The sequence below is a fragment of the Trachypithecus francoisi genome, unplaced genomic scaffold (genome assembly GCF_009764315.1).
Source record: "Trachypithecus francoisi isolate TF-2019V2 unplaced genomic scaffold, Tfra_2.0 Lachesis_group13, whole genome shotgun sequence".
Lineage (NCBI taxonomy): Eukaryota > Metazoa > Chordata > Mammalia > Primates > Cercopithecidae > Trachypithecus > Trachypithecus francoisi.
The window spans coordinates 21493435-21519023 of record NW_022681458.1 but is presented as its reverse complement, the minus strand read 5'-3'; the positions used below and the strand labels follow the sequence as shown (position 1 = coordinate 21519023).

Here is a 25589-nt window from a genome sequence, read left to right as displayed (position 1 = left end):
GAAACGAGCTGTAGCACTTTTATTGTTTCCTGACACCTCTGGTTTCCCTGTCTCTCTACCCCTGCCCAGGGTAAGGGCGCACGCCTTCCAAGTTGTCCAAGGGCACCCGCCTGGCCTGGTTCGGTCTTCCTAGTTACCTGCAGAGGAATGACTCCACATGGGGCTGGGGAGAGAGTGGGTACCACCTTCCTCTCCCCTGGCAGAGCCTGGACACCAGTACAGGAAGAGCTGGGCCCTCAGGCTCTGCCCTACCCTTTCTGGGTCTTGGTCAGGGCTGTCTTGGCAGCAGGAAGCTGGGGGTCAGCTAGGGATGGGGCACAGCACAGCACCTGAAGGGAATGATGGGATTTGGGATAGAAGGTGGGATGTCTCCTAGGTGGAAGAGGAAAGAAAGAGGCTTCTGCCAAGGCTGACATGGAACTTGCTGAGATGGGTAGAGGTAAGCTGGGCAGAGGGCAGGAGGGAGGAGGGACAGGCTGGAGGCAGGCAGTGTTGGGGAAGTGGGGAGGAAAGGAACTGATAGAAACAGGGCTGTTCAAGAGAGACAAACATGGTCCAGTGGGAGGAGAGAGAAGAAGCCTGGCAGGAAGGGGTGTAGAAAGGTGGGAACAGCTGACTAGGAGCGGCTGATCTGAGCCAAGCGGTTCCAGGGCTTTCCAGCCCTGGGTGTGTGCTACCCTTCCCCTCCCCCATCCCCACCTCCAACGTATCCCAGGACCCGGTGCCACCCCAAGTCCTGGAAAGCCAGGTGTGGCTTAACCCATCAGCTCCTAGGCGCCCTCGCCCTCCTGCCTCTGCCCAGTTGACTTTACTCACCCTCTACCAGCAGCCGTGTGTGGGCGCTGTCCTGGCCGGCCTGGCAGCAGTAGGTGCCCTGGTCCTCAGGTCGAATGTCATGGATGACCAGGCTGTGGGTGGGGCCGTGGCTGCGCATCTCATACTTATCTCCCGGGCACAGCTCGGCCCCCTCCCGCAACCAGCACACGTGGCCCCCCGAGCGGGACACAGTCACCTCCAGCACCGCCCGGCGGCCCACCAGAACGGTCTTCTCGCGAGGAGGGTGGCGGCACATCTGGAGAGGCAATGCTGGGGATAGGGGGCAGGAGCTTAAGTTAATAGAGACACGCATGGCCCCCAGGAGAAGAGATACATCTTCCCTCCCAGCAGCCTCCACTCCTGGCCTTAGGCCTCTATGCCACCAGTCCGTTCCCTTGCACCTCAGACCCAAAGTCTCCTCTTCCCGGGGAAACGCGCTGCCCTCTGTGACCCGGCCCAGGACAGCCTCTCGGGGTGAGGGGAAGAGAGAGAGGCAGCGTTCTTGGGGCCAGTCCCAAGTCCGTCAGTCCCATGGCAGGAGAGAGAGGATGTACTCTCTCTGTCGCTCCCGCCCCAGGTGCTTACCCTCCACTTCCAGTAGAGCCAAGGACTGGGCGGGCCCCGCCTGGAAGCGTACTTCACCGGCGTCTTCGGCGCGCAGCTCGCTAAGCACCAGAATGTGTTTCTTCCCTGGGGGTGAGGGGGTCGCTAGCGAGGCCGGAGCCACCTCTGAGGAGCGCTAGGGACGAAGGTGGGGGCGCAGCAGACCCCTGGGTCGGTTCGGACACCGTTAGTGTAGGCTAGGGTGGGCGGAACCGGGATGCCGAGCGGGAAGACTAGCGGTCCGAGACTCGGGGCTGGGGGCGAGGGAAAGACCGGGGACGAGGCTCAAAGGGCCGCGGGGCGGGGCCCCTCCGAGTCAGGGGCGGGGCTTGTCCCGGTGGGGCGGGATCTGTCCGAGCCTAGCGGGGAGCCAGCGAGGGGCTCGAGAGGGTAACCAGGAGGCCAGACCTTCCTGTCTGATGCGGACGCGGGCTCCGGGTCTCAGCGGGCGGCCTCCGAGCTCCCAGCGCCCTGTGGTCTCGACCTCCGATACGGTGCACTCGAACGTGGCGCCGTCGCCTTCGCGGGCGGTCACCGACCGCAGCTGGGAGAGCACCTCCACCGTACGTTCTGGGGCGGAGCCCGGGGCGTGAGCGGGGCGGGGCGGAGGGCAGGTACCAGCCACGCCCCCTCCACGCCCCCTTTCTAGAAGCACGAGCTGTCAGCAGGGTCGGGGGAAGACCGCTTCGCAAGTCTAGTGCCCAAAGCAGTGCCCAGCCTCCGCATCACCCCATACCCACCGCACACGGTCAGGCGGACCGGCCCGGCGCGGCTCGTCCCCACCGCGCAGCTGTAGGTCCCGGTGTCCGAGGGGCCGCAGCGCCGCAGCTGGAGAATGCGGCGCGTACCGAGGGCCTGGAGCCGGAGCCGCGGACTGGGAGTGAGCGCGTTCCCGTCCTAGGGGCGGGAGTTGCAGAGCGTCGGGGCGGGCCCGGCTGGGCACAGGCGACCCCGGCCCTGGCAGGCGGCAGCACCCTATGTTAATGCCAAGCAGTCTCGAGGCGCGTTTATCCGTGTCTCGTGTTCCCAGGCTGGGGTCGGGCTGTCCCCACGCCTTTGGGGTCGTGCCAGGAGCCTCTTTGAAAAAGTGTCACCTTTTGGGGACCTTAGGGCCGCCAAGGTGCTCGGGAAGCCCAGAGCCAGGTATCGATCACAGGGGACATGGGCACGGATTCTGGAGTTAGGCAAACCTGGATTCAAATATGGGCTCTACCTTTTGTCTGCCCTTGGGTAGGTAATTTGTTCCACTGAGCATCAGTTTCCTCATAGGTATCACAGTGACAAGACCTACCTCCTAGAGTTGTCCTTGGAGTAAGGGATAAAATATAATGCAAATCTTAGCACAGTGCCAGGCACATCCGCTTAAGTATTAGTTGTTTCTGTCTGGGGCATTATTATTGTTGGTGTTATGTTGAAGTAGGCTGGGCTGGGGCTGGGATCTGACCTTCTCCCAGGTAACATCAGCCAAAGCTTGGGAAAGCTCGCACTCGAACATAGCTGTGTCGCCCTCGGTCACCTCTAGGTCCTGTGGCCCCTGCACGATGGTCACTGGGACCTCTGGGAGTGGGAGAGGGAGGACAGTGCAGAGGGAGCAGGATGGGGACCCATCTTGTAGGGACAAGGAGGACATACACTTGGGCACAAGGTGTCAGTAGAGGACACTAGTGAGTGGGGGATGAGCTGGGACAAGTGGTCCAAGAAGGATCTGTCAGTGGTGGGGACGGGGCGGGGGGGGGTGGGGCGGTGGTGGGCAGTGGGTTATGGGCAGGGCCAATGGGTTAGGAGTGGCCAACTGGTAGTCACACTTTAAGGTGGTCAGTGGGGGAGAAGCTGGGGGCCAGAGGGCAATGGGGAAACAAGCAGAGATGCCAGTGGAGTGGTCAGTGGGAACATCCTGGGGCTGGAAGCAAACATGGGGGACACTCAAGCAGAGTTGCTAGTGATGTCACCCTCAGGCAGTCAGTGGATTTGAGGGACTGGAGTGGTCACAGGGCCCACACTTAGGCAGGCAGAGGGAGCCATGGCAGGCAGTGTAGCCAGTAGGGTCACAGTTAAGTGGTCAGTGGGGTGGTGTGCAGGCGGGCAGACAGCAGTGACCACAATGGCATAGGCATGCTCACAGTAGCAGAGTCAGGGGTTGGCTGAGCCTGGGGCAGTCAGGGGCCATATTCAGGCAGAGGAGTCTCTGGGGCCACACACGGCCTAAGAGTCGGGGGGGTCACACTCTGGCAGGGATGTCAATGAGGGCCACACTGAGACAGGCATGGTCAATGGGGGTCACACAAGTCGGGGATCAGTATTCATGCCTGGGGTTAGTAGGGCCACACAGGTCAGCAGGCAGGCTGTGGTCCTGGAGCCACACCTCTCACAACGAGTCTGGCTGCGCAGCGCAGGGAATCCGCCGTGAAGGAGACGCAGCCTGAGTCGGCCAGGCCCAGGCCTTTGAGTACCAATTGGTGACTGTGGCCCTCTGCGTGGATGTGACACTTGGGCCCTGGATGCAGCCGGACTCCACCCCGGGCCCACTCCCCGGTCACACCTTCCTGGGACAGCTCCAGCTGGAAGGTGGCGCTGCCTCCCTCACTGACGGTCACGTCCTCCAGAGGCCGCAGCACCCTCAGCTGCCTCGCTGGCCAGGGGAGATGGAGAAAGGGAGGATGAGGCCTCCAGCTCTGGGCAGGGACTGCAGTCGATCCTCATCCCTTGGCCCTGCCTAAACCTCCCAACACCCAACCTAAGTTCCTGACCAAAAAAGTTCAGAACCAGTGTGCAGGAAGAAAGGGGCACAGCGGACAGACTTGGCAGGGGGAGGGCTATATTAGGGTTAGGAGATGAGGGCACAGGAAGGGGGAGAAGTGTAGTTAGGGGGTCATGGAGTCTGGGTGAGGGGTACTGTGACACTTGAAGGAGCACGGAATTTGGAGTCGACACACTAGAATGGAACCTCGCTCTACCACATAGTTTGTGTGCTGTGTGATCTTTGGCAAATGGCCTGACCTCTCTGGGCCCCAGTTGCCCCAGCTGTACAAGGTGAACAGCACTGGGACACAGGTTTATTGTGATGATTTCTTGAATGAAATAAGTTAGAACAGATGTGTCACCAATGACACCCATTCACCAATCTCTGTGTAAGAATTTTCATCTCAGTTAATGTTCCCAGAGACACTTGAGACAGGGATCAACCCCATTTTAAAAATTTGAGACAGGGTCTTGCTGTCACCCAGGCTGGAATGCCATGGCATGATCATAGCTCACTACAGCCTCAAACGCCTGGGTTCAAGCAATCCTTCCACCTCAGCCTCCCTAGTAACTACCATGCCTGGCTAATTTTTATTTTTTTTTGTAGAGATGGGTTCTCGCTATGTTGCCCAGGATGGCCTCAAACTACTGGCCTCAAGGGATCCTCCTGCCTTGGTCTCCCAAAGTGTTAGGATTATAGGCGTGAGCCACTGCACCTGGTCTCAGCCCCATTTTTAAGGAGACTTGGCTCAGAGAGGTTAACTTGCATGAGGTCACACAGGAAACAGAGGGCTCCAGCTTTGGGTAGGACGTGTGGGGTGCTGTTTGCCAGTCATCCCTGCTACTTAAGTGGGTATGTGTATCCCTAGAATACATGATTGAAGGATGCCCACAGCAAGTCTTTCTGGAGAATATTTGTGTTTATAGCAAAGCCAACTTGGAAATATGCAATGGAATGCAAAATCCACATGGACTTCTAAGGTAAATAAAAAATATTAGAAAAAGAAAAGTTTTGCTTTGGGCAAGCTGCTGCTGGGACGGCCATGGGTGACTTTTCTCAGCGGTGAGGGGCACTTTGGTGGGGGCCTGAGGGACTCCAGGACAGCCAGAAAAGGCTGTGCTGTGGGGTGGGTAATGCATTAAGAGAGGACAGGGCACTCACGCCTCACGCTGAGCCTGGCCAGGGTGCGATCGTGGTGACTCTCGCAGCCGTAGGTGCCCTGGTCAGCTAGTACGACACCATGGATGTAGAGGCGGTGGATGTGCCCATCCTGGGCCATGGACAGGCGAGAGTCGTGGGGCAGGGGCTGCCCACCTCGTACCCAGCGCACAGCCCCCGCTGCACCCACTCGGCCTGTCTCCACTTCGAGACACACATCCTGGCCTTCCTCTGCCCGCACGTCCTGCAACCGCCGTAGGAACAGCAGCTCTGTCTCTGGAGGGGAAGAAGGAGGAGGCCATGGAGCCTGGTGGGGTTGGAGGCTGGCCCCTTGTTCCAACCCACTGGTCTGTCCCTAGGTAGATGGGCAAGGCTGCTGGGGTCCGAGTTGGGAGTACAGGCACAGGACACAGAGCATCTCATCCTCATCAGGACCTAACCTCGAACATGGAGCCGGGCACTTGTGGTCGTGCTCCCTGCCCGCACAGTCACGGTCCCCGCATCGCCCAGTTGGCAGCCTCGCAAGGTTAAGATGCGGCTTGAACCATTCTGGGCCATCTCCACCTGGGGCCCTGGAGTGACGACGGCCCCATTGCGCAGCCAGGTGACATCGGCATCTGGTGGGGAGACTTTACACCGGAACGTGGCATCATCGCCCTCGTGGACAGTGAGTGGTGTCAGCTCCGAGACCAGCTTCACCGGCAGTGGCTCTGAGGGGCACGGTCAGGCAGTGAGCTGGGCTGGGTCTTTTCTCCTCTCTCCTTTTCATCCCCTCCTCAGGGTACAGGCCCTCATCCCCAGTCATTTAACAAACCTTCCGTGAGGACCTACTATGTATCGACCACACAAGTGGCCCAAAGGACAAGATGCCAGCTCCCTGCCAATTCTTTTAGTCAGTTCCTCGCAATCCTAGCCTAGCACCCCACCTCGGTGACGCACTAATAATATCATTTACGAGGGACCCTATTTACAGCATTTACTTGTCACAACAGGCCTGTAAGACAAGCACTATCCCCTCTTTTCAGAACTGGGGCTCACACAGGTTGAACAACTTTGCCAATGTCACACAGCTACTGGGGCACAAAATCCAGGCTGGAACCTGGGTGGGTGGACTCCAGAACCCCTGCTTTTAACCACCAGTCTATGCTTTTAACCCTCTCACATGAGGGTTTCTGGAAAGGGGAGCCCTGAGCCCCTATCCAAGTGATGGTTATGCATACCCTGGTTGGAGCCAGAGGCAGCAAAGCAGGGATGGAGGGGTAAGGGGGCCCTAGAGTATACCAGGTGGTCCTTGGGGTGCCAGAGCCCACAGGGTTTGAGGGGTACACTGTTACCTTCCACGCTGACAAGAAAGATGCGGCTGTCCTGGGGTGCGTCACACAGGTACTCCCCAGCGTCCCCACTTCGTGCCCCCTGCACCCGCAGCACCTGCCTGGCCCCGGCTTGCTCCAGCTGCACCCGCCCCTGGCTTGCCAGTCGCTCCCCGTCCTTGTACCAGCGCACAGGGCCCCCTGGCCCGGAAAGGTGCACCACCAGCTCTAGGTCCCCGCCTGGGGTGCTCCGAACCCTTGTCTGGGCTGCCTCGGGAGCTACCACTCGCACAGGGGGCTCTGTGGAGTCAGAGCTGGAGGTCACTGGGAGGGAGAGGCTTGGGGCTTTGAGGAGGGCAGGGGGAGGCATGATGGGGAGGGTACTAAGAGAAGCGGGGCCAGGGATGGGCAGGACATGCTGGAAAAGCAGGAATCCTACAGGGTTTGGGGTGCCACTCTCAGGCTTAGTGCCGAGGCTGTACTCACCAGCCACCTGGACAGTGAAGCTGAGGCTCGGGGCTCCTGGGGCTGCTCCCGACTGGCAGGTGTAGAGCCCTGCATGGGCTAGGCCTGCAGCCTGGATGCAGAGGACTCGGCGGGGGCCCTCGGCATGGAGCTCTAAGCCCTCGCCCTCCTGCACAGGCCTCCCATTGTGGCTCCAGAACACAGGGGCGCCAGCCCGGGACAGTTCACAGCTCAGCACCACTGGCTCCCCCGGGGCCACACACAGCGGACTTGGGGTTGTCTCTGGAGCAAGGAACTGCACTAGGGGCTCTGGACAAGAGAGGAGGGTGTCAGCGCATGCTTGCCCTTGCCTCCCTGCCCTGGGTTGGCCAGGAGCACTCACCAGCCAGGATGACATTGAAGGTGATGGCCTCATCCCGGGTCTCACACACATACTCCCCGGCGTCCTCAGGCTGGGCATGGGGCAGGGTCAGGGTGCGGGTGGGCCCCTCAGCACCCAGCTGCAGGGCATCTGATGCCTCCACTTCCAGCCCATCCTTGTACCAGCGCACCTGAGACCCAGCTGGGGCCACCTCACAGCGCAGCTCCACGCGCCCTGGAGCCCCAAAATGCAGATCCAGGGAGCGGGCTGCTGGGTGCACAATCCTCTCTGGTGGGGCTGGTGGGTGGTCAGAGAGAGGGGTACATGGGCTTGACCAGCGGGCCTCTCCTGCCTCACCCACCAGATCCTCAGCCCTCCCCACTGGCAGCCCAGCTCTTGAGAATGGTGCCAGCTGCAGTCCATGGAGCAGCTGCTGTGTGCCAGGCACTGTCCTAAGAACCCTGTGTTTTTCAGTCAGTTACTCTGACCACCCCCAAGAGGTGCACAGCTGCTGGCTGCACTTCACAGCTGAGGACCTGAGGCCTTTTTAGAAGAAACTGACTTGCCTAAGGTCACACAGACAGAAAGAGGTGGATCTAGACTCACACCCAGATCTACACAGCTCACTCCATACCAACCCCCACTTCCTATCCCCTTTCCCTGCCTTGCCTCTCTTGCACTCGTTACCACCTGACAAACCATCCCTTATTTTTTGTCTGTTCACCCTCACTAGAGTGTAAGCTCTGTGAAGACAGGAGGTTTAGTCTTATTGGCTCACTACTGTATCCCCAGCATCTAAAACAGTGCCAAGCACATAGTAGTTGCTCAATGAGTATTAAATGAATGGATGAATGAACAAATGGTTCTAATTGCTGGGCACCCTCCCACCAGGCCTCTGGTCCTGACCTGATGTGGCTAAGCAGGATTCTGATGGCCAAACACGAGGAAGGTGGATAAGGGGAAGGCTGGGGATGGGGTGGGGGAAGTGGGGCTAGGTGGGTGTCTGTCCCTTAGCCCCCTACCTCTCTACCTCCTCTGTGTGCTGCAGAGACTGCCCACCTGTGACAGTGACAGTGAAGAAGGCTGAGTCATCTCCAGCGTCGCATACAAACTCCCCCCCGTCCTCAGGCTGGGCAGCAGGTAGCACCAGGCGGCAGCGTGGCCCATCCCTCTTCAGCACCAGGGCCTCGCTCTCCTCCACTTCCAGCCCATCCTTGTACCAGCGCACAGGGGCATCCTCCCGAGACAGCTCACACATCAGCACCACACACTCCAAGGTCACGGCGATCAAGGTCACCTCATCACGGGGATATATGATCCGTACTGGAGGTTCTGCAGGGTGGGGACAACCACAGCCTGTCACAAGCTCACCGTCAGCCTCTCTGGAGCCATTTGGCAGCATGAAGTCCCCATCACCCACATGATAATGAGAATAATAAGTAAAATAATAATAATAAGCAATAATGGGTCCACAGTTTGTTCTCTGAAATCCCTGGGGCCAGAGGTGTTACAGAATCCAGAATGCTTTGGATTCCAGAAATGATGCATTTCTCATCTATCCCATACCTTCCTCAGCCCCCATGGGGGCCTCCCCCTTCATCAGTCACGTTAACATGTCTATGGTGTAACACATATTACATTCACCCTAAGCAGGATATATTGAAAGATACAGAATCTTACAGATACCAGAATGTATCTATAAGACACTCATATCTTATAGCTATATAGCTATAGCGATATTCACCCTCGGCAGGATAATTAAAGCATAGAAATAACTTCAGAGCAATCAAGCTCAGGTTTTACTGAAATGACTTGGAATACAAAACTTACAAAAAGCCTTTCAATTTTGAGAGTTTTGCAATTTTGGAACGATGGATAAGAGATGGTGGATCTGCAATAGCAAACATTGATATGATGCTTCCTAAGGTCCAGGAACAGTCCCAAGCACTTGAAACATTTAACTGTCACAGCAATCCTAAGAGGAAGGTAGTGTTTTATCCCCATTTTCCATGTAAGGGACTGGGCACAGAGTGATTATACAACTTCCTTAAGGTCACACTGGCTACACCCACTCTGGGGCAGGAGGAAGAAATACCCTCTGTTAAAGGGAGGCTCAGACCCTACAGGTAGTGGCAGGAATTCCAAGCCAAGGCTTGCAGGAACTCAATAATGCTTTTTGCATTCAACGTCTGTCTGAGAGTTCCCCAGGGGTGCTAAACGCTGATTCTGAGAACTCATCTCCAAGTTCTGGTCACTCCTCTGCAGAAAGGGAACCATGTCAATATTAGAGGTGACCAGTGCATGGAGCCCAGGCCTGCCCACACCTCCGCTGCCCCCAGGTTCCCCCAGAATCTTCAAGTTTCAGGGAGACTAGTGCTCCATTAGCCTCTAGCCCCCTGGTGGCTGGGCTGAGGAACTGCTAGCTTCCCAGTCGGTGGGGGGCCAGGGTTGGGGGGTGTTTTATAGGGACACTCATGGGCCGGGGTAACCACAAGCTCCCCACTCAGCACCCCCCGCCTTCATGGAGATTCCTGCCTTGAGCCACACAACCTGCCTCCCCCATGGGCTTCCTTGCTCTAAGGGTCTGGGGGATGTACACTGGTCCTCTGGGGCCAAGCAAGGCCAGGATAGACCAGAATGCAGCTGCCTGAGGGGCGGGGAAGGTGATGAGGGCAGTGGAGTGAGGACAGGGATCAGTGAGGGGACCAGGGTGGCCACCCAGCCCCGGGACCTCAGCTTGGTGTCAGACTTGATTTGCTCTGGCCTAGAGCAGAGGTGGTGTTTGTGTGAACTTCCCTGTGAAGAGACTGATGTTTTGTGGGGAGCCTGGTGTTTTGTGGGGAGCCAGAGCATGGGCTGGAGTTTGTGTGTCTGTGGCCATTATGTCTGGCCATAGCTAAGTGGGAGAGGGTGAAGGTGATTACTACAGGGCAGAATGTGTGCAGAAGGCCTCTTAGGCATTGTGGGCTTGTGTGTGCAGGGTGCACGAGCTAGGGTGCAGGGAGTGGGGGGCCCTAAACAGCTCAGCATGGAGCATGACTTTCAGGGCAGGGCTAAGGGAGGACAGGACTATAGCCACAGTAGGATGGGGGCTCCAATGCAGCCACTGGGGTTCTGTGCCACCCAGAGCTGCCTAGCCCTATGGACCCCCAACCCCAGACACACACACCGGGCTGGATGCTGTGAGCCGTCACCCCGAAGTCTCCAGCACTGAACCTCCGTCACTTCCACAGTTGTCCTGTGCTTCTTCCGCTTTGAATATTCTCCCCCAACCTCCTGCCCACACCCCACCCCACTTAGCTCCAGTATCAGCTTTGAAAGCACTTGCTGTCGCCAGGCCAGGGTGGTGGCTCCCAGCCCAGGGACCCTTGACAACCCATGCTGTAAGATCCTGGAAGGCGTCTGGCTTTCCTGCCAGGCTGTGCACTCCTGGAGGGAAGCAGCTGTGTCTGCGCGCTGTTGGCTCCTGTGTGTGGAAGGGCAACTTTCTCCGAGGCCCTCCCTGACCCTTCTGCTCTGCACTCTTGAGCCCTCTGCCCTTGGCCCTCACAGTACTTATCACCAGGTGTCACTGTACATTTATTTGCATGTTTATTGGTTTAACACAGGGGTCGCAAACTCAAATGCCCACAGGGGCCAGGTTAGGTTAGTGGCTGAAGCAGTCTGGGGAAAGGCAAAAAGCAATGGCAGGGAGGTGGGACAGAGGAATGTGGGCCCCGAACTATGGGGGCAGCTGCTACTCAGTGCCAGCTGTTCGTCGCCATGGGGGGAAGCGGGACCAGAGCCGCCGGGTCTTCGGCTTTTTCAAGAGGACGCATAACTCCGGATTGTTATTTGAACTGTCCTGACTTTGGTAAGACTCTGCAGACCAAACAAAGCACATGTGTGGAATGCACAGGGCCCCAGGACTGCCCGTTTGCGACCCCTGGTAAACAGCTGTCTCCTCACCTAGCCTGGCAGCTCTCTCAGAATAGGGACTGTGTTTGCATTACTCACCTGCTACTCCCAGTGCCTGATCCAGGGAAAGTGCTCAGTAAATGAGCTGTGGAGCAGAGCTAGGCCTGGCCTTAGGCACGGGGGAGGGGCTCATTTCCTTGAATAGGGGCCCTGGGCTCATCTCAGCAAGAACCTTGGCACATGCACCTGCAGCCCACACCTCCCTCCTCCCCAGGGTACTAGCTGGGGCTATGTGGCCAGCTCCTCCAGGGCTCAGGGCTGTCTCTGTGACCCCAGGGAGCTGGGCTGGGCCCACACCTGTGACGGTGAGAGTGAAGGAGGCTGACTCATCGTCGATTTCACACAAGTACTCGCCGGAGTCCTCGAGCTGGACAGCAGGCAGCACCAGGCGGCGGACAGTGTCTTCCTTCTGCAGGAGCAGCGCGGGGCTCTCCACCACCTCCTCTCCATCCTTGGTCCAGCGCACCTCCGCCCAGGGCCGGCATAGCTCACAGGTCAGCACCACACGCTCCAGGCGCACCGCTGCCACATACACCTTGCCGCTGGGATACACGATCCACGAGGACACGTCTGGAGGACAGGGACAGCCACTGCCGGGCATGAGGGGTGGGCCAGGTGTGCCCTGCCGCCCTCCCTGATCCAGTTGTGTCCCCTACCCCTGGAAAGTAGGCCATGTGTTGAAGAGGGACCTCCCAGAGACTGCATCTCACAGCAGCTAACAGTTACTCACAGCTAGAGACAAATGAATACAGCTGTCACAAAAGCACGCAGACTTTATGCTGCACAGCGGGGACCACGGGGTCAGCCTCGGCTGTAGAAGCACTCCACATTCTCTGGGTTGGGACAGAGATGGTATGAAGGGTGGAACTGAGGAGGGTTGGGTCCCCAGATGGAGCTGGGGGTCTCCTCCTCCAAGAATTTTTGGCCCCTCTAGTGCCTGAGACCACCTGCCCTAGACTCTGCCCTACCCTGCAATAAACTCACTGTCCCCAAAGATTTCCCTTGGTACAGGTTTTTAGAAGAACAGAGAAAGCAGGGCTTCCTTAGCCAAGACTGATGTGCTTATGATAACGTTTCCTGAGTGTGACTAGACCATAGCTTGAGGAGAACGGGAGGAGGTCTGATCTGCCAGCAGGAGGGCAGCAGGGGCGGGGAACAGTGGCCCAGGAGTGAAGGTGTGGCAGCTGCCCCAGCAGGAGCAAGGGCACCTTCCCCTGTGCCTCTGAGGCCCACCTGGCCCCCCACCTGTGATGGTGACGGTGAAGTAGGCACGCTCATCTCCAGCAACACACTGAAACTCGCCCCCGTCTGAGGGCTGGGTGGCGGGCAGCACCAGGCGGCGATGGGGCCCTTCATTCTCCAGCACCACGAAGTCAGTCTCCTCCACCTCCTGCCCGTCCTTGTACCAACACACAGGGGCGTCCTCTCGGTCCACCTCACAGGCCAGCATGACACACTCGGAGGTTATGGCATGCACGAACACATGCTCTCGGGGTTCCACGATGTGCACGGGGGGATCTGGGTGGGGAGCAGAGATGGCATCGCACAGACACCCCCGCACAATGAGTCCAAACTAGCTGTGTGGCCAGGAGACACTGTTTCTGCACAGGAGGACGCTGGGGGAGGGCTAAGGCCCTGCTGTGTAGGGACTCAGGGACAATGACAAGGAATGCTGAGGGCATGGCAGGTAAGGCATGGCAGGAGATTATGTGGCACCAGAGTGCTCTGTGGGTCCCCAAAGGATCAAAGGTGCTGGAGTGAGTACATGGAGAGAAGGAGGCACAGAGAGTTCACAGAGTGGCAGCCACCATTTGTCTAGGCTGAAGGGAGGTCACTGTCACAAGTCACATCAGGGCCATGCTTACTGCCTCTATTACAAGACCCCAGGGCAGGCAGGAGGTCAAGAATGATCCAACAAGTGGCAACAGTGAGACAGCCACTCTCCAGGTAGTGGGTGCCCTGTCACTGGGTGCATTCAGGCAGGGCCCCAGTGTGGCCCCTGGCAATAGTGTGGAAAACAGGACTTCCACTCAGTGAGATGAGTGGGATCTGTGCTTCCCAAGCTGCTCTCTCAGAGAGTCTGCACTTGTTAAGAGAGGATCTTCAGGCTCCACCCTGGATATTGGGGCTCTAGACAGTCCAGGGATTTATAAACAGCTTCCAGGAGCTTCCTAAAGCAGCCAGCCTATGGACTGCCTTGTGAGAACCACGGGGCGACTGCACTCAATACTTCTGTTTGACTCTATCTGAGGCAGCAGGAATAGAACAATCCTGTGTGTGTCTCCAAGCTATGGTGTGACAGAGGTCACAAAATCTCTTACAACCTCTGTTTCTTTGCCTGTGAACTGGAGATATATTGCAGTTGATGAGGAGATATATCCTCATCTAGTTGTGAGGATTAAATGAAACAGTGTATACTGAAAATACTTAGCATAACGCTTGGCTCAGAGTAAGCGCCAAAAAGTGTTCGCTTCCATCTCTCCTCCCCTTAAGTGCATTTTGTTCCGCCACCCAACCCAGCAGAGGCTATGTGGACAGCGAGACAGTGTTAGTGTATCAGGGGTTTAGGAGGCAAAGGCATGCTGTGCATGGCGCACACCTATAACCCCAGCTGCTCAGGAGGCTGAGGAAGGAGGATCGTTTGAGCACAGGAGTTCAAGGCCAGCCTGGGCAACAGTGAGACCCTCATCTTAAAGAAAGAAAGAAAGAAAGCCAGGCATGGTGGCTCACACCTATAATCCCAGCATTTTGGGAGGCTGAGGCGAGCAGATCATTTGAGGTCAGGGGTTCGAGACCAGCCTAACCAACATAGTGAAACCCTGTCTCTACCGAATAATAAAAAAATTAGCTGGGTGTGGTGGCACGCACCTGTAGTCCCAGTTACTTGGGAGGCTGAGGTGGGAGAATTGCTTTAACTCAGTAGGCGGAGGCTGCAATGAGCTGAGATCGCACCACTGCCCTCCAGCCAGGGCAACAGAGTGAGACCCTGTCTCAAAAAAAAAAAAAAGATAAAAAAAAAGGCAGCAAATGCAGAGTTATCTGAAACATGACCCCTGGGCCACTGGGCTTTCCCTGTAAAGGACTCCCCCAAGTGGGCAGCAGACCAGAGGGCATGGCTTATGCGGCCCCACAATTGGCTGCAGGAGCCCAGGCTGGCGTGGTTCCTGACCTTGGACAGTGACACCGAAGAAGGCCGAGACCCCTTCTGTCCTGCACTCAAACTCGCCACTGTCCTGGACTTTGGCCTCAGGCAGGATCAGACGGTGTTTGCGCCCATCCATCTTCACCACCAGCAACTCGCTCTCCTCCACTTTCTGCCCATCCTTGTACCAGGTCGCCGGGAAGTCTACCCTTGAGAGCTCACAGGTCAGCACCACCCGGTCTGAGGTTGTGAAGGTCAATGACACCTTGTCCTGGGGGCTCAGGATATGCACCGGGCTCTCTGTGTGGGGAGAAGCACAAATAAGCACCCCTCCCTACGGTGCATGGGCTCAGTGTTGGATGCATCAGAGGGAACCACTGCTGTTGTTGGGGTTTTTAAAAATAGGCTTAGGCTTACACACCAACCTTTAAGAGCAGTGCTTTGGCTGTGGGTAAGAATTCCTAGGGAGCCTGCTAAAAATGCAGAATTCTTGGACTCCCAAGCATGCAGGGGCCAGGAAATCTGCATTATAAACCAGCCCTCCAGGTGGTTCTGATGTCAGTGAGCAGGGTGCCCATTTTGGAAATGCTGCTCTGGTTGCTGGTCAGGTCTCACCTGGCCCTCCGCCTGCGATGCTGACAGCGAATCACCCCAAGACCCGGCACATGGGTGCCAACAGATTCCTTGATTGGTCTTACAAACTCCAGCAATGGTGACATGGCACATGCTAGCACGATCCCTGAACTTTCAGCGCCCCACCTCCAGCTGTCCTTCTCAGGGATGCTTTGTTCCCCTCCTTCCCCCTTTCAACAGGTGGCACAGTGTGATCAGGAGCCAGACTGCCTGGGTTCATAATTCAGCACCTGTGCTCATTAGCTCCATAATTTGAGCAAGTCACTTAACCTCTCTGTGCTTGTTTCCCCAGCTGTAAAATGGGAATGTCAAAAGAACCTATCTTAAGTTTGAGACAAGCCTGGCCAGCATGGTGAAACCCTGTCTCTACTAAAATACAAAAATAAGCCAGGCATGGTGGTGCACGTCTGTAGTCCCAGCTACTCAGGAGGCTGAGGCAGGAGAATCGCTTGAATCCACAAGGTGGAAGGTGCAGTGAGCTGAGATTGCGCCATTGCACTCCAGCCTAGGTGACAGAACGAGACTCCATCTCAAAACAAACAAACAAACACGAAACAAAACAAAACAGAAAACCCTATCTTGCAGGACCATTGAGAAGATTGTGTTAATATATGTAAGGTGATTAGGACTGTGCCTGGCAGGTAGAAAGTTGCAGTGACAGTGTCAGCAATTAGACAACTTAGCAGGAGGTGGTCAGGGACTAGCAGCCAGGGTCTGTGTCTTTCAAATGAGATGACAAATGTGACAGAATTCTGTAAACCACAAAGCACTCCAGAGAATTGGGATATAATGCTGACATATATCAAGATAACAATGCCCTGGATATTGCATGTAAGTTGAAATTGGCCTTCCGGACCTCTGAGCCCTCAACCTGAGCCCATCACGGATGCTCCTTGCTCTCCTGGCCCCGATACAAGAAATGGGACCAACACTTGCCTCGTTTTGCCAACAGGACTTCTGTGTCTTGACCCTCTCTGCCCACTTAGGTCCCCACTGGCACCAACCTTGGATTGTGAGGGCAGCTGAGTCCTGCACACCAGGGCAGCTGAAGCCAACCAGGGCACCACTGTCCTGGTGCTTGACGGCATGCAGGATGAGTCTGTGCTGCAGGCCCTTCTGCTCCATACGGTACCGCAGGGCCCCAGGTTCCACTTGGCCCTCTGGCTCATTACTCTTGAGCTCTTCCCCATTAAGGAACCAGGTACCCTGGATGATGGTGGAGAGATCGAGGGAGAAGACGGCATCTTCCCCGTCGTATACCTGTACATCCTCCAGACCTGCCACCAGGCGAGCTGTGGGCACTGAGACAGGGACAGAGTGCAGCTGTCAGAACTAGAAGGGGTGGCAGAGGGCAGAGGCTGGCAGATGGCAGGCCTGTGAGAGGACCAGCACTGAGGGCTGGGGAAGGGAGGAGAAGTGATGGGTGGGTCTGGCAGGACCAACTCACCAAGGTGAGCAGAACCATGGAACACCACGTGAGGACTACGGCCATGTCCGCTGACTGTGCAGATGCGGAAGCGGTAGTCACCCTCGGAGGGCACACAGTCGCCCGGCACCTCCACAGCCCCGGCTTTCTCAATGCTGAAGCACTGAATCCAGTCTTCAGAGCCCACCTCCTGCCGCTCCAGCCGGTAGATGAATGGGGTCTCGGGAGCTGGATCGGGAGGCTTCCAGGTCAGCAGGACTGTGTTCTTGTGGCCCTTGAACATCTCTGCTGATACCGGGGGTCCTGGGGGACTGTGCTTGACACCTGAGACCAAGGCAGGGATGTGTTTCGGCCTTGCTCGGGCCTCCACAGCCCTTCCACCTTAAATCTACTTCACCAACCCAACTGTGGCATCTGGCCAACCTTTTGCCCTGCCCTGCCTGTCCAGAGGCCTTCCTGCCCTCACATTTGACTCTGAGCAGCGTAGTGGTACGGGAGTTGCCCAGGCTAAAGGTAACCTCGCCAGCATCTTCTCGGGTGACCCCTGGAAGGACCAGGGCATGCATGTGGCCTGAGCTGCTCTGGCAGATGACCGGCAGCTCCTCCCCATCACGGCTCCAGCGTCCCTCAACTCCGGCCTCTAGAGTTTCTACCAGCAGCACCGCGTTCTCTCCTTCCAGGACGTCGAGCTTCCGGGGCAGGCGCTTCAGGATGGGCCCTGAGATGCGGACGGGAATCCATCAGCCTGGAATCTGAGCACCTGCCTGCCTCCACCTCAGCCTCTTCCCCATAGGCCAGCTGACCTTTGACTGTGACATTGGCCACCGTGCGCACCCGGCCCCGCATCTCGCACAGGTAGACACCATCATCGTCTGCCTTCAGCCTGTGGATGATGAGGCGCCGGACAGTGCCCTCTTCGATCTGCTCATACTTGCGGCAGGGCAGCAGCCGCTGGTCCTCACGGAACCAGGCCGTGGGGATGCGGGAGTTGGGTACTTTACACTCCAGCACCGCAATCCCGTGCTCACAGCCCTCCACATCCTGCAGAGGCCGTGTGAACCGGAGGCGGGGCTCTGTGGAGAGGGGAGAGGCAAGAGAGGGCTCTGGAGAACGGCCAGACTAGGAGTAGGACGCCTCAAAGCGCATTAGCTCATGCTGTGTGCTCTTCATGCAGAGCCAGCGGGCACTGTGGAATCACAGAAAACTACCAGAAGTGAAGTGGTGGTTTCTAAGATGACCTAAGTTCTCATCCAGCCCTGACACTAGCCACATCACCTTGAGCAAGTCCATTTCAATGCTTCTGGGCCTCAGTCTCCTTACTTGTAAAATGGGGAAAGGGAGAAAAGGGGTTGGATCAGACTGATGATTTCCAAACTGTTCTCTGGGGTCCTCTAGGCCCTAGATTGGTGATTTCCAAACTGTTCCCTGGGCCCCCTGCCCCAGGCATTTCACATATTCCACAAGGGTCTGAGTAGAATTTAAAGTATTTTAACCCTTTTCTTTTTTTTCTTTTCTTTTCTTTTTTTTTTTGAGATGGAGTCTCGCTCTGTTGCCCTGGCTGGAGTGTAGTGGCGCAATCTTGGCTCACTGCAACCTCTACCTCCCGGGTTCCAGCAGTTCTGGTGCCTCAGCCTCTCAAGTAGCTGGGATTACAGGCACGTGCCACCACGCCCGGCTAATTATTTTGTATTTTTAGTAGAAAAAGGGTTTCGCCATGTTGGCCAGGCTGTTCTCGAACTCCTGACCTCAGGTGATCCTCCTGCCTCAGCCTCCCAAAGTGCTGGGATTACAGGAGTGAGCCACCTTGCCTGGCTATTTTAACCCCTTTCAAAAGTGTATTTCAAAAAAAAAAAGAAAGAAAGAAAGAAAAGAAAACAGGATGCTGGAAACTAGAGAATTAACTGGGGCTGCTGGAGAAGCAAGTTTCACTGTGTGTGTATGCAACTCTGGGAAGCTCTTCCAGCCTCCTCGGGGCTTTTCTTTCCTGATGGAGGTCCAGATCAGCACCAGCCTGACAAATCTGTGCGCACTGAACTGTCCCAGTGAGGCCACCACCGCAGCCCAGGGGCCATATGCTTGACTACATGCCAGGCAGGACTCAGGAGAATTTACCAACTTTTTTTTCCTCCAAGAGAAAAATCTGGACAATAACTAGTGAAGGTAAAATCCTTTGCGTTGTGATGAAATCCTATTATGGGGAGCGTTACCTAATGGTGAGTTTGGGATGTGCTTTTTTTTTTCCCTTTGAATTTTCTGTTTATGAGAATGTAAGCATTTATTGGATATTGTTGGTGATTCAACATTTAAATATAAACCTTCTCTCTTTCACCTTCCTCTTCTTGCAAACGTGGGGAGCAGTTTAATCAAAGAACAGTAAAAACACGCAGGACATTTGTCCTCCCTCGTCTAGCTTTCTACTGAATCACTTGTTTCTCAGGGTGACAGATGCAGCCAGGCTGTCCCCACAGGGTTCAGAGCCTGGACTCATGAATGCAGTCTTCACTTCAAATGCCTGTATTCAATAAAATAGCCTCCTTATTCTCACTGATGCTTTAGAAGTACCTGTTACACATGCAGACTTAGCAATTTAGGCCCACAAAATACTCCTTTATCTGTCTCATATATTGGGACTCTGGTTGTGAATTCAGTTGGGGAAGGAGAAGTAAAATAACAAAGACGTTGAAAACCACTAGGGGAGAAGAGTTCTACGGCCCTCCGGGTTTGTACATCAATCACTCCTTAGTGGTGTTCCACCACCTGCTTCGGAATCTTTTGGGGAGTTTCCTAAGAAGTTCCTGAATACCCGGGAGACCTACTAAATCCGAATCCCTGGAGAGCGGGAGGCGGGCGGGTTTGGTATTTTAATATTGCCGCGGACCTCCTCTCCTCCAGTCTTCGGGGCAGCGCTGGGGACCCAGGAGGGCTGGTGTTCGGAGGGCCTCGAAGGACACAAGAGGCCATTCCCCAGGTCCCGGGCGCCGCCGTACCTTTCACGTGCAGCTGCACCGCGCTGAGCGTCTGGCCCGCCGAGTTGCGCGCGGCGCAGACGTAGAGCCCACGGTCCTTGGCCTGGCAGTAGAGCACCTTGAGCACGAAGCCGCCGTCGCGGTCGCGGTACATGAGGCGGCGGCGGTCCGGGAGCAGCGGGCGGCCCTCCCAGTGCCATTCGATCTCGGGCTCGGGCTTGCCCATCACGTAGCAGCGGAACTTGGCGTGCTTGCCCTCATTCACCCAGAAAGTCTTAGGCGCGCACTTGAGCGGCTCCACCACGGGCGCTGGGGCCTCGTCGGGGTCCGAGGGCGGGCTCTCGGGGGGCTGGTGCACCTGGAGCAGCGCCCCCGCCTGTGCGTGGCCGTGTGCGTTGCGGGCGTGGCACACGTAGACGCCGGAGTCCGGCAGCCGAGCCGCCAGGATGCGCAGCGCCAGGCTCGCGCCGGGGCCCTCCTCGGCGCGGCCGGGCTCGAGCGCGAAGTGGCTGCTGTCCCACACTTCGTCCAGGGCCATCCCGTCCTTCTCCCAGTACAGCGTGGGCTCAGGGAGGCCCCCCGCCCGGCACGTCAGCACCACCTCCGCCCCCCGTAGCACCCACTGGGATCGGGGCCCCGTGAGGAAGACCGGGGCGCCCTCCCCGGACCCCGGCGGTGGCAGCGGGCGCTCGGCGGGCTGCGGCTCGGGCTCGGAGGCCGGTGGCTCCAGCACGGTGACGGCGGCCGCCGCGTAGGCCTCGCCGGCCGCGTTGCGGGCGCGGCACACGTAGACCCCGGCGTCAGTAGGCAGTGCGCTGCTCAGCAGCAGGCCGTGCTCCGCGCCGTCCGCCAGGAAACTCAGGCGTTCCGAGGCCGCCAGCTGCTGCCCGCCCTTCTCCCACACCACTACCGGTGGCGGCTCCCCCAGGACCACGCACTTGAGTTCCGCCTCGGCGCCACTTACCACCCGCACGGGCCGCGGGAAGCGCAGGAAGCACGGGGGGCTCCCCTGGTCCCCTGAGCTCGCCTTCATCGCGGCTGTCTCAGACCGCCTGCAGCGGCGAACGGGGAGGGTGGGCGGAGGGCGAGCCGAGGCCGAGGGCGGCGGGGCCGGGGCGCGGCTGGGGACCAGGCGCGGGGACCCGCGAAGCTCTCCCGGGCCTCCCGCTCCCGGCTCGCTTCCTTACCCTCGGCCCCAAGCTGCAGTTCTGCGGCGGCGGCCGCGGCGGCGATTACCGGGCCGAAGCCTGGCGCTCAGGGGGCAGTCCTTCCTGTTTGCCTCTCCAGCGAGGGGCCCCGCAGCCTCTCCTGCCGGCTGCCTGGCTTCCTGCTCTTGGGAGCCTCTCTTCCCAGCCCCCTCCCACAGCTTGGGCCTCTTCCCCCTCCTCCCTCCCACCTCCAGCCACCAGGTCCCTAGCCACCCGCCAGGCTTGGGCCTGAGTGGCAGAGGCGCCTGCAGCTGCCAATCCCAAAAATATTCTCTGATGACACAGCTGGAGGACAAGAGCCCAGACTGGCTCCACTGGGCTAAGTATAGAGCAGGCAGGACCACCTGCCCCCAGCCCTAGCCCCGGTTCTAGCCCCGGCTCCAGCCCTTCCCCCAAGGGCTGGCCCGCCCAGCAGCTGCTTATTCAAAGGGGCCCCAGAAGGTCTGAGGGGTGGTGCACTGTGTCTCCCTGACAAATGACACTTTAAGGGACTGGCCGGCTGCAGCTCCCAGGCTCCTGTCCCACCTGATGTAAACCTCTGGATGTCTGTGTGTGAGAGAGAGAGTGTGTGTGTGTGTGTGTGTGTGTGTAGGAGGAGGGATTGTATGTTTGCTTGTGTGAGGTCGCTTGGGGCGAAATCCTCCCCAGCCCCTCCCCCACATCCCTGGCGGGAGTGGGAGATAAGGCTCATGGCCACAGACATCTGCGTCAGAGATAGGAGGTCTCAATGCCACGGGCAGGGGCAACTCGGACTGTGGGGCGTGGAAAGGACTGGAGAAGACTGGGTGAGAAGGGTAGAAGAGGGTGGGTGTGGGATGGGGAGGGGAGAGTGGAGCGGCCCTGGGCAGACCCTGGCAGAAAGGGCACAGGGGAGGGTGTGGGTTCCCCGCTAGCAGGGCCAGGTGAGCTATGGTGCTGCCCCTACTGCTCTTCTTGCTGCTGGCCCCACAGGGTGGTCACAGCTGCCAAGGGCCGGAGCTGGCCCGGGAGCTTGTTCTGGCCAAGGTGAGGGCCCTGTTCCTGGATGCCTTGGGGTCCCCTGTGGTGACCAGGGAAGGTGGGGACCCTGGAGTCAGGCGACTGCCCCGAAGACATGCCCTGGGGGGCTTCACACGCAGGGGCTCTGAGCCCAAGGAGGAGGAGGAGGATGTCTCCCAGGCCATCCTTTTCCCAGCCACAGGTAACGAGGGTGGGGGAACTGGCAGGGTGACTTTGAGAAGCAGCAAGGCACAGCATGGGTTTGCGGGCCAGGTGGACCTGGGTTTGAATCCTAGCCCTACCACTCAGTGGCTTTGTAACAATAGGCCAGTTATTAAACCTTCTTATGCCTCTATCTCCCAATCTGTAAAATGCGCAATAACGCCAACCTCTCAGGATTAAGTGAGAGGCTGTACCTAGAGTGCATGGCAGGTGGGAGGCATTTGGGAGGTATGCGCTGGGAGACCAGGGGTCTCTAGAGATGGAGATGTCTGGGCTTGGGCCTCTTCCTGCCACCTTTCCTCCTATCTCTGCCTCTGCTCGCTGCTCCAGACCCTGTTTCTTTACTCCCAGGTAGCTGAGACTGAGAAGCTCTCAGAGATACAGGCAAAAGATTAGTTGGGAAACTTTTCTGGAAAACTAGTCTATCTTCTCTTGAGTTCCTGTCTCGACATATGTGTGTCCCCTTGTTCCACTGACTGAATGGATAAGCTCTCCTCTGGGTGGGCTTTCTTGTCATCTGGTCCACCTTTCTCTTAGAGAGGACCCCTGCCTCCCTCACTTCAGTCCGTTAGCAGCACAGTGGGGAGAAGGATGGCTTTGGGATCAGGCAAAATTCCAGCCTGGCCACTTAGTCATTGAACGTCATTTCACCTCTCTAAGCCTCAATTTCCTTACCTGCAAAATGGACCAATTGTGACTAGATAATGAAAGAAGCCATGTAACAGTATAGTTCCACTTGCCAGTCCATCAACGGGTGCTGCTCCAGGATGATTAGTATAGTCTATGAGTGTGTCAGTGTGAGGATGCCAACTACACATTCTTGAAAGGACTCCTCTCTGTTCTGAGTTACAGCCCTCCTCCTCTTCCCCCTCCTCCTTGTTCTCCATTTTCTTCCTTCCCACTCGCCTTTCCCTCCTCCTCCTCCTCCTCCTCCTTTTTTTTTTTGGTGTAAACCTGTCTTTTAAAAATGGAATTATTTTAAAGAATTTATTATACAATATTCCTGACATGCCAAAGATATAAAGAGTAATATGGGCCGGGCGCGGTGGCTCACACCTGTAATCCCAGCACTTTGGGAGGCCAAGGTGGGAGGATCACAAGGTCAGGAGATCAAGACTATCCTGGCTAACATGGTGAAACCCCATCTCTATTAAAAATACAAAAAATTAGCCAGGCATAGTGGCACCAGCTACTTGGGAGGCTGAGGCAGGAGAATTGCTTGAACCTGGGAGGCAGAGCGGGAGGCGGAGGTTGCAGTGAGCCGAGATGGCGCCACTGCACTCCAGCCTGGGCGACAGAGCTAGACTCCATCTCAAAAGAAAAAAAAAAAGTAATATGGCTGGGTGTGATAGCTCACGCCTATAATCCCAGCACTTTGGAAGGCGAAGGCAGGTAGATTGCTTGAGCTCAGGAGTTTGAGATCAGCCTGGGCAACATAGTGAGACCCTGTCTCTAAAAAAAACACAAAAGTTAGCTGGGTGTGGTGGCACACGCCTGTGGTCTCTTAGGAGGCTGAGGTGGGAGGATTGCTTGAGCCAAGGAGGTAGAGGCTACAGTGAGCCGTGATCATGCCACTGCACTCCAGCCTGGGTGACAGAGTAAGACTCTGTCTCAAAAAAAAAAAAAAAGTAACATAACAACCATCCATGTAGACACCACTCAGGATACTGTTTAACACTGTCTGGTGAGTAAGCATTGAAGTCTAATGCCAATTCTTAGTGTTGGTGAAGTGGAGAGAGACAGGGCCTCTTACACACTGCTGATGGGCATGTTAATTGGTAAAACCACTTCAGAGAGAAGTTGGCAATGTCTTCTATTTTTTAAAGTCCTTTCATGATGAAATTTAAATATGGGGAGCCTACAGAAGCTCTCCCAAAACTCAGGAGAGTCCCCACATCCTGGAGGGCATAGAGCAGAGTGCAGCCTATCATTGGCTCATGACTGGCGGCCACATCCCTTCTGCTGAAGAGGAGGGGTGCCAGGCCCTGCCAGTCAGGGCTGCCCTCTCCCTTTTCTTCTGTCTCCTGCAGGTGCCAGCTGTGAGGACAAGCCAACTGCCGGAGGGCTGGCCCAGGAGGCTGAGGAGGGCCTCTTTACATACATGTTCCGGCCATCCCAGCACACACGCAGCCGCCAAGTGACTTCAGCCCAGCTGTGGTTCCACACTGGGCTGGACAGGCAGGGCACAGCAGCCTCCAATAGCTCTGAGCCCCTGCTAGGCCTGCTGGCACTGTCACCGGCAGGACCCGTGGCTGTGCCCATGTCTTTGGGCCATGCCCCCCCTCGCTGGGCCGTGCTGCACCTGGCCACCTCCGCTCTCTCTCTGCTGACCCACCCCGTCCTGGTGCTGCTGCTGCGCTGTCCCCTCTGTACCTGCTCAGCCCAGCCTGAGGCCACGCCCTTCCTGGTGGCCCACACTCGGACCAGACCACCCAGTGGAGGGGAGAGAGCCCGACGCTCAACTCCCCCGATGTCCTGGCCTTGGTCTCCCTCTGCTCTGCGCCTGCTGCAGAGGCCTCCGGAGGAACCAGCTGCCCACGCCAACTGCCACAGAGTAGCACTGAACATCTCCTTCCAGGAGCTGGGCTGGGAACGGTGGATCGTGTACCCTCCCAGTTTTATCTTCCACTACTGCCATGGTGGTTGTGGGCTGCACATCCCACCAAACCTGCCCCTTCCGGTCCCTGGGGCTCCCCCTACCCCAGCCCAGCCCCCTTCCTTGCTGCCAGGGGCCCAGCCCTGCTGTGCTGCTCTCCCAGGGACCATGAGGCCTCTACGTGTCCGCACCACCTCGGATGGAGGTTACTCTTTCAAGTATGAGACAGTGCCCAACCTTCTCACACAACACTGTGCTTGTATCTAAGGGGTCTAAGGGGGGCGGGTCTTCCTTCTTAATCCCACGGCTGGTGGCCAAGCCCCCACCATCATCAGCTGGGAGGAAAGGCAGAGTTGGGAAATAGATGGCTTCCATTCCTCCCTCCTTTCACTTCTCTGCCTATGGGTTACCCTCCCCATCCCACTTCTGTCTCAATAAAGAACACAGTGCATACAACTTGGCATACGTTCTCCAGCTTCTCCGATATGGAGTTGGGCCCCCAGGAGCATGGGACTGTGAGATCCCAGGTCACTCAGCCGCACTTGACCTTGGAGACATGATATTCAAGAGCTATAACTGGATGTGTATCGGTCGGGAATCTACAGTGCTTGGGGATGGCACAATAGTGCTCCAAGCTCCTTGGAGAGCCACCCTGGAGACAGAGCTGGACTCATGCAAGCTGAACCAGACATGTCAATCAGGGTGCCTTCCCTGCACACCTAAGGGAGACTGCTGCACTCACATGCCCACATCCAAGGCAGCCATTAGTCCCCTCCCCTGCCATTCTTTGCCCCAGCTGATGGGCATTTAGCCCAAGGTCAGGTGATTTGTAGCCTGGTCAGAGATTGTGACCTTTGGAGCCACACTGAGACAATTGTGCAGAGTTGGCCAGATCTTGGAGTCACTTGGGAAGCTTGGGTGGGATGTAAGGGAGAGATATATGCGTTGGCAGCATCAGAAAGAAATTAACAAGGGCAAAGAGGTGGTGTTGTGTTAAGGTCAGATCAC

General features: G+C 57.1%; 2 protein-coding genes across 8 annotated transcripts; one reads left to right on the top strand and one right to left on the bottom strand.

Moving 5' to 3' along the window:
- Window positions 1-5: 5 nt before the first annotated feature.
- On the bottom strand, window positions 6-20912 carry OBSL1 (obscurin like cytoskeletal adaptor 1). Of its 5 annotated transcripts, XM_033230092.1 has the most exons (21): window positions 19599-20912; window positions 17415-17684; window positions 17078-17329; window positions 16633-16935; window positions 16190-16486; window positions 14580-14852; window positions 12656-12928; window positions 11708-11980; window positions 8513-8785; window positions 7475-7750; window positions 7114-7401; window positions 6652-6927; window positions 5758-6027; window positions 5321-5593; window positions 3782-4048; window positions 2864-2976; window positions 2160-2316; window positions 1828-1989; window positions 1402-1506; window positions 817-1086; window positions 6-137 (listed from the first exon to the last, which is right to left on the bottom strand). In XM_033230092.1, the coding sequence occupies exons 1-21, from the start codon at window positions 20608-20610 to the stop codon at window positions 130-132; spliced, it is 5691 nt and encodes a 1896-aa protein (XP_033085983.1). In that variant the 5' UTR covers window positions 20611-20912; the 3' UTR covers window positions 6-129. The 5 variants fall into 5 exon arrangements, 4 of the variants coding, with proteins under 4 accessions (XP_033085983.1, XP_033085984.1, XP_033085985.1 ...); XM_033230093.1 differs by lacking the exon at window positions 6652-6927 and having other exon boundaries at window positions 19599-20680; XR_004441562.1 differs by lacking the exons at window positions 2864-2976; window positions 3782-4048 and having other exon boundaries at window positions 19599-20680.
- Window positions 20913-20921: 9 nt separating this feature from the next.
- INHA (inhibin subunit alpha) lies at window positions 20922-25041 on the top strand. 3 transcript variants are annotated; one of them, XM_033230096.1, is made up of 3 exons: window positions 20922-21570; window positions 21737-21965; window positions 24016-25041. In XM_033230096.1, exons 1-3 carry the CDS (start codon window positions 21328-21330, stop codon window positions 24846-24848), a joined length of 1305 nt encoding a protein of 434 aa, XP_033085987.1. In that variant the 5' UTR covers window positions 20922-21327; the 3' UTR covers window positions 24849-25041. The 3 variants fall into 3 exon arrangements, with proteins under 3 accessions (XP_033085987.1, XP_033085989.1, XP_033085988.1); XM_033230098.1 differs by lacking the exon at window positions 21737-21965; XM_033230097.1 differs by having other exon boundaries at window positions 20922-21965.
- Window positions 25042-25589: the final 548 nt, after the last annotated feature.

What these genes read in the sequence shown, in the direction of transcription:
- OBSL1 (XM_033230092.1), bottom strand. Translation starts at nt 20,610, where the DNA reads ATGAAGGCGAGCTCAGGGGACCAGGGGAGCCCCCCGTGCTTCCTGCGC. An exon ending in GGTGCAGCTGCACGTGAAAG is followed by an intron (nt 17,685 to 19,598) that starts GTACGGCGGCGC and finishes CCCTCTCCACAG; the next exon opens with AGCCCCGCCTCCGGTTCACA. An exon ending in GGCCAATGTCACAGTCAAAG is followed by an intron (nt 17,330 to 17,414) that starts GTCAGCTGGCCT and finishes TCCGCATCTCAG; the next exon opens with GGCCCATCCTGAAGCGCCTG.
- INHA (XM_033230096.1), top strand. Translation starts at nt 21,328, where the DNA reads ATGTCTGTGTGTGAGAGAGAGAGTGTGTGTGTGTGTGTGTGTGTGTGT. An exon ending in AAAGGACTGGAGAAGACTGG is followed by an intron (nt 21,571 to 21,736) that starts GTGAGAAGGGTA and finishes CTGGCCCCACAG; the next exon opens with GGTGGTCACAGCTGCCAAGG. An exon ending in CATCCTTTTCCCAGCCACAG is followed by an intron (nt 21,966 to 24,015) that starts GTAACGAGGGTG and finishes TGTCTCCTGCAG; the next exon opens with GTGCCAGCTGTGAGGACAAG.